Raw genomic sequence first — 7,404 nt, 5'->3', positions numbered from 1 at the left:
CCAATCACCGCACTCTTCTTGGAGAGCCCTAGAACTTCACTGGCCAATCAGAGCTAGAGCAGGCGCGGCGGAGAATCGGCAGACGGTGCTGCTTCGCGGGGGAAAAATTTACAGAATTCGAAACGAGGTGAGATTTTCAGTCACGTGGTGCAAAAAAAAAAAAAGTGGGATTCCTGGATGTGGCCGGTGGGGAGATATTTGCAAGGGCTTTTGCAAACTGGAAGAAGGGAAATTACCATATGCATTGTTTTAATTAACAGCCAGTAATAATATTTGAAGGGTGCCTAATTATTTCCAGCAGAAGCAGAGGAACGAGGAAAAGCATTTGATGGAAGAATGTAGTTCCTGAGCCTGTGCAGAGCGCCTCTCCCGTCCTCCCCTCAAGACTCTTCCATTGAAAACCAGGCACGTGATCAAAAAGTGAGCAGGAGCCAAGATAGATCATTCTTAACCTTGTGCAGTGTTTAAAAAGATAATAAGACGGGCAGCTCTTTTAAGGTTGGCATTTCCTGTTGCTCCCTTTTTTTAACAATATAAATTAAAAACCTTGTTCTTGGAGTTAAATGAGCCAAGGGGTTGGAAGAGTTTTGTCCCTACTGGAATGAGGGTTCTGTGCTTTTCGAGTTGTGAAACCTTTTATTTATGTATTTTTTATTTTAATCCCATTTATATCCCGCCCTTCTCCGAAGACTCAGGGCTTACAATTTAAGCACAAACCAGTGTGCTTAGCAATAGCCTTCATTCTATGTATATGCCTGCTTATTAGGGCTTTCGCCCCCCCCCAAGCGGCATTATTACAAAGTCAGCTTAATTGCCCCCAACAATCTGGGTCCTCATTTTACCTACCTCGGAAGGATGGAAGGCTGAGTCAACCTTGAGCCTGGTGGGATGCGAACCTGCACTAATTGCAGGCAGCTGGTGTTACTTAAGGAGGCATTAGCCCAATGCTCCACCAAGGAATGAGTAGAGAAAAAATAGTTCACAGTGCATGACTAACTCTCCTGCAGCTTTTCAAAAGAGCTCCATCTTTTTCCTGGGATCTTGGGGGGGGGGCGGGGTAAATCAAGGTTGTTTAAAATTTAAAAATGTAAATTCAGTAAATTCAAAATGTAAATTTGCTAGACGGCAAATACATTTAACAAATAATTTTAAAAATTTAAAATGGTGGCTGCATTTATATCTACCTACACATCCGGGACGCGGTGGCTCACTGGGTTAGGACGCTGAGCTTGTCGATCAGAAGGTTGGCAGTTTGGCGGGTCGAATCCCGAGTGCCGCGTAACAGTCTGCCTGTTACTCGTCCCAGCTTCTGCCAACCTAGCAGTTCGAAAGCACGTAAAAATGCAAGTAGAAAAATAGGGACCACTACGGTGGGAAGGTAACAGCGTTCCGTGCGCCTTTGGAGTCTAGTCATGCCGGCCACATGACCACGGAGACATCCTCGGACAAGCGCTGGCTCTTCGGCTTTGAAACGGAGATGAGCACCAGCCCCTAAAGTTGGAAACGAATAGCACGCAAGTGCGGGGGAACCTTTTCCTTTACACATCCTCGGAACAAATCTGAAGTTTGGTTCAATTCTAATGTCTGTTGTGAGCTGTGGTCAAGGCTTGCCTTATTTCTTTAAAACTGGCATAATGTTTAGAATGTTCTTTTAACATTTTGGGAAAGAAGGAAAAGATGGGAAGGAAGGTGAACAATATTAACTAATGCTTTAACAATCATTCTGCATTTAATCTTGGATCACCTCTTTTGTTCCCAGAGAATGTAATAAGGATGGAGCCCAATTCCAAGCGACGGAAGACAGCGGAGCCCAATGGTGCCTCCTCTTGGGAAGTACAGCCTGTTCTTTCAGAGGAGGAATCACAGGGCATCAGGCTCATGCCAGTCTATGCCGCCCCTGTCCTGGATAAGAAAGAGACTTGTCGCCTAGTCAAAGAGATCTCTGCTGTCTATCCGTTGAGTGACTATCCTCATCTGAAACGTATCCGGGCCTGTCTCTCTGCAGGCAGCTCCCACCCGCTGGAGATGATCTTATGCCTTGCAGGCCTCAACGGAGAGCAGGCTGGCTTGCGGTCTCTCGCTGAACTCTTTCCCAGTGGCCAAGTAGACTTCTGTGGTTTGGGGAAACCATTTTTGGTTCACGTGCCGGCCTGTGCGCCTTTGACTCGTCCCCAGTATGAGGAAGCTGTGTCGCACTGGCCTGTCTCCTTCCATGAAAACAAGCGGATCAGCCAAGCTTTGAAGGGGTGTCTTTTCTCTCCCTTGGAAAGGAATCGCATGCAGAGTTACATGGAATTGGCCATCCAAGCAGCCCAACAGGGAGCGAGGCAGGGTATGGAGCCCATAGGAGCTGCCGTGGTGGACCCGGCCACTGGCCGAGTTCTGGCTGTTGGTCACGACTGTAGGGAGGGCTCTAACCCACTTCTCCATGCTGCCATGGTCTGTATTGACTTGGTGGCTCACAGCCACGGAGGGGGAGCTTACGGCTTCAGAGATTATCCTGCTTGCACTTTTCTTCGTGCGGACAACACTTCCCAAACGCCACCTCCTCTTGAGGATGGCCTTCCGTACATTTGCACCGGGTATGACATATACTTAACTCGAGAACCGTGCCTGATGTGTGCCATGGCGCTGGTGCACTCCCGCATCCAGCGGGTCTTCTATGGAGCGCCATCCCCTCAGGGGGCCCTAGGCACAACACACCACATCCACAGCCGGAAGGACCTCAATCACCGCTATGAAGTCTTCCGAGGCATTCTGGAAGATCAGTGCAAACGCTTGTCGCGGCTTTACGATCACCAGGAATCTTGCGTGAGAGAGAGTTTCTAGAGGGAATGTTTATGGAGATGCTCAGTCATCCAGGTCGTGGTTCTCCCCAAAGGTGCTTTTTCACAAGGCAACTGGATTTTTCTTGTTTCTCTTTGCAGACGTTTCGCTTCTCATCCAAGAAGCTTCTTCGGCTCTGTCTAGTGGCAAGCTTCTTACTTTTGATGCTTCTGGCGTTGGTGTATTGTATGTTTTTGAAAAACGATATCGAGAGGATGGCTTTGTGTTTGTGGTGATTACAGGGAATCTTTGACTTACAACCATTTGTTTAGTGATGGTTCAAACTTACAACGGCACTGGAAAAAGTGACTTTTGACCGTTTCAGCATCCCCCATGGTCCTGTGATCAAAATTTGGATGCTTGCCAACAGGTTCATATTTATGACGGTTACAGTGTCTTGGGGTCATGTGATCCCCTTTTGCGATTTTCAGACAAGCAAAGTCAATGGGAAAGCCAGATTGGCTTAACAACCCTGTTACTAACAACAGCAGTGATTCACTTAACAACTGGGGCAAGTAAGGTCATAAAATGGGGCAAAACTCACTTATAAACTACTTCGTTTAGCAAACGAAATATTGGACTCAGTTGTGATCGTAAGTCGAGGACTACCTTTAAACTTTGGACCTTAAGATCAGCAGGTGAGAGAGACAAAATATAGGCCACCATAACATAGGGTGGACATAAGCAAAAGCCAGTATGTTGTAGTGCAGGGCTTTTCAACCAGGGGTACGGGTACCACCTATGGTACATTGGCACCTGGCAGGTGGTACGCGACCATTCTAGAAAAGTAGCGGGGGAGGGGAATGAACTGAACCGGTGGCAGCACTGCACAAGCCTGAGCGAGAGACGGCTGGAGCTGCAGGGCTGTCAGGGCTCAGTGGAAGCGCCAGAATCAGCGCCAGGCTCCAGCTGGAGCTCGGCGCTGATCCTGGCGTTTCTGCTGAGCCCAGAAGAAGCGCCGATCAGCTGGAATGTTGCAGCATCTCCAGGGCCTTGTGATTTACATTCAGATGCTTGGCAACTGATTCATATTTATGACAGTGTCCCAGGGTCGTGTGAAGTGACCAAAACCTCCTGTAACCACCCAGCAGAGGGGGTGGGAATAAAAACTAAACATCCCCCGCTGCCAATCCTGAACAGAAGTGCTCACAACATTGAAAACCTCAGACAGGAGGAAGAGCACCGCCGGGCGGGCAGACAGATTTTTTCTCGGCTGTGGCTTGGGGGGCACTTTTTTCAGTGCCATTGTAACTTTGAACAGTCACTAAGCGAACTGTTGTAAGTCGAGGACTACCTGCACTTCATCGCTTTTTTCCTTTTTTTTTGTCATCAGGTTTTTGACACCTTGCTAGTCGACTGGTAGTACTCGGATATTGCCATATCCTAAAAGTGGTACAATGGGTGAAGAGGTTGAAAAGCCCTGCTATAGTGGATAAGTCACCAAGTTAGAAACTGGGAGGCTGTGAGTTCTAGTCCCGTCTTGTCTGTGAAAGCCAGTTCCTCTCAGCCCAACCTACCTCATAGGGTTATGGCTCTGGGGAAAGCGGGAGGAGGTAGGTTTTGTTCGCCGGCTTGAGTTATTTGTAGAAATTATAAAGGTGGGATGCAAATAAATAAACATGGTCATAGCAATGCTAAAATGGGACGAGATGTCGGGATGCCCTGAATGTACGGTAGAATTGTTATTGGGGTTGGTTTTTTTTGCTTTTGATGCGCAACAAATTGTGACTTTGCTAACCCTAAATTTAAATTGTAAGTAAAGTTTTTTTATTCTTGACTGTTACTTTTTCATTAGTACACATGTAAAAAAAACTACCGTATGTTATTTTTTTTCATTGCCTTATTTCTGGTGAGCTGGAACCAATTACCCTATTTTCCCTAAAAATATCACTTTGAATGGGACAAATTCAAGCATTTGTGAGATTCATTAACCACACCACTCAAGACCTACCTACCCTGTATGTTGCTGCTGCGTACACAGGTGCCTGCTTGCTTTTAACTCAACAATTACAATGACTTGGGATGACTCTGTTGGGATTGTATAACCAACGGAGCTGGTGTTTTCCACTTTTCCCAGGACAATCTCCCCAATGAGGCAGTATAGCAGGAGTTGTAGAGCTAATTATTTCGCTTTCTACTTTCACTATGTAAAAATAATTTTTTTTTTTTTTTTTTTAATTCCATTTATATCCCGCCCTTCTCCGAAGACTCAGGGCGGCTTACAAGCTTAGCAGTAGCCTTCATTCTATGTATATGCCTGCTTATTAGGGCTTTCACACACACCCCCAAGCGGCATTATTACAAAGTCATGTTTAACATCTGTCCTAATGACCCTCATAACTTTATGAAGGGGGGGAAACGGCCTGCATGTGCCTGAACAGCATCGTGCTTGTTCAAAAAATTCATAAAATGTGGATCTATCCACTCATATTAGCCAAGCTGCTGTTGACTGAATATATATCAAACTACTGTATAGGTATTCCTCGATTTAATGACTGTTCAGTTAGCGACCAAAGATACAGTGAATCTGTCCAAGGCTATAGGTAATCCTCGACTTACAACCATTCATTTAGTGACTGTTCGAAACTATAACAGCACTAAAAAAAGTGATTTATGACCAATTTTCACACGTATGACCATTGCAGCACATGATCAAAATTTGGATGCTTAGCAATTGGCTCATAGTTATGACGGCTGCAATCTCATGAGGTCACGTGACTTTCTTACAAGCAGAGTTAATGGGAAAGCCAGATTCACTTCGCAACCGTGTTACCGAATTAACAACTGCAGTGAATCACTTTAATATCTATGGCAGGAAAGGTCGTAAAATGGGGCAAAACTCACTTAGCAACTGTCTTGATTAGCAATGAAAATTTTGGGTTCTGCTGGTCGTAAGTGAAGGGCTGCCTGCACTTACAAATCAGATTTGAAGTTCTGACGGTCGTACCCCACCCCCGCTGTCATGTGATTACAGTTTTGGTGCTCTCTGCAATTGGCCCAATTTTATGGCTGCAGTGACCTGTGGTCACGTGACAGTGCTGCACAATGCGTTTTGCTGGAAACTGCTTTTTGCTTCTGGCAAAAAGTCATCCATTGCAGACAATGGATTCGCTTTACCACCACTGCATTCGTTTAATGACCATCCCAGAAAAGGTTGTAAAATCAGGCATTGTCACTTGATTGTCATTGGCAGTCATAAGTCAAGGAGTATCTGTATTCTGAAAAAAATGTATCTTGAGTCTTACATGTTGGAGGATGGATGGAAAGCAAATGTGTCGTCTAGCTGCTATTTTGGGGTGCCCACTGATACTTTATTAATTTTTACTGTAGTGATCTTTCACTGATTCATTCTGAAAGTATTTGGAGAGACATTTTAAATGCCAACAAGCGACTGATTAGTGAACACCAGCGTTGAATCCATATGCACATATTTCTTCTGTATTCCTGAAATGATCTGAGCTTCTTGATTTTAAAAGGCTATATACGAACCCTTTTTGTAAGAAAATAAATAAAATTATAAAGCAAAAAAAGCAAAGATTGAAACCAATTTGTCAGAATCCATTTATATCATATTCACAGATGGAATGTTTCAAACATTATTCCATGGATTCTGCCATCTCCCGAAGAGAAGAGAATAGATGTGTATTGAACCGGTATTAGGCATTTCAAAGGAAAGGAGAAGCCTTTTGAACTGGGGAAACAAAAGGGGGGGCTAGCATCTGGCTTGTGTCACGGAAGAGAGCAATAAACATGAAGGGTCCTAAGTTCCTTTTTCCCACGAGAGGGATGATACGAGATAAAGGATGGGGGACTGACCAAATGGGGTTAAGGGGGGTTAAACCGGGAACTCTTTATAAGGGTTTACTTCATGGGATAATATTAAGTCCTGTCTCGTTTCCTACAACTAAGCATGTCATAGTAAAGATTCTTTTTGGAATAGATTTGACTCCAAGAATTTTGTCTTCCTAAGACGTGGTTTGGGGTGGGTCCTGACATTATTATTTAAAAAAGAAACAATTAGGGCAGTCGATGAAATGATGAGGAAGTCCAAGAAAAGGGAGGGAAACAGATAAATCTAATTGTCTGACACCAGGGCAGAATGACCTTCTTACCATTAAGTAAATATTTCACTGAAGTATTTCATATTTATCGTAAATGTTTAACCAAAATATTTTAATACGTGGGAGCCAAAGTCCAACTATCTTAAAAGATGCTGTGTTCAATAGACAATGTGGTTTGGGTATTTGTGAATCACAATTATATATGCCTCTCCTTGAGTAGTCCTTGACTTACAACCGTTTAGTTAGTGACTGTTTGAAGTTACGATAGTACTGGAAAAAGGGATTAATGACCATTTTTCACACTTACGTCCGTTACAGCATCCCCATAGTCATGTGATCAAGATCTGGACACTTGGCAACAGGCTCATATTTATGACGGGTTGCAGTGTCCCTCCCCCCCCCCCCCGTGGTCAAATTATCCCCTTTTGCAAAGTCAGTGGGGCAGCAGATTCACTTAAATGTGGCAAGAAAGGTCATAAAGGTAAAGGTTCCCCCACACATGTGTGCTAGTCGTTTC

At 44.5% G+C, this 7,404-nt stretch overlaps 1 protein-coding gene across 1 annotated transcript; it reads left to right on the top strand.

Moving 5' to 3' along the window:
• Positions 1 to 474: 474 nt before the first annotated feature.
• On the top strand, positions 475 to 2,829 carry LOC308676398 (putative inactive tRNA-specific adenosine deaminase-like protein 3; the record flags this gene model as incomplete). Its single annotated transcript, XM_081342210.1, has 2 exons — positions 475 to 498; positions 1,760 to 2,829. Exon 2 carries the CDS (start codon positions 1,774 to 1,776, stop codon positions 2,827 to 2,829), a length of 1,056 nt encoding a protein of 351 aa, XP_081198336.1. The 5' UTR covers positions 475 to 498; positions 1,760 to 1,773.
• Positions 2,830 to 7,404: the final 4,575 nt, after the last annotated feature.

This window comes from Vipera berus, assembly GCF_964194415.1.
Source record: "Vipera berus genome assembly, chromosome: W".
NCBI lineage: Eukaryota > Metazoa > Chordata > Lepidosauria > Squamata > Viperidae > Vipera > Vipera berus.
The sequence above is the reverse complement of the archived record's forward strand: the minus strand, read 5'-3'. Positions and strand labels throughout refer to the sequence as shown.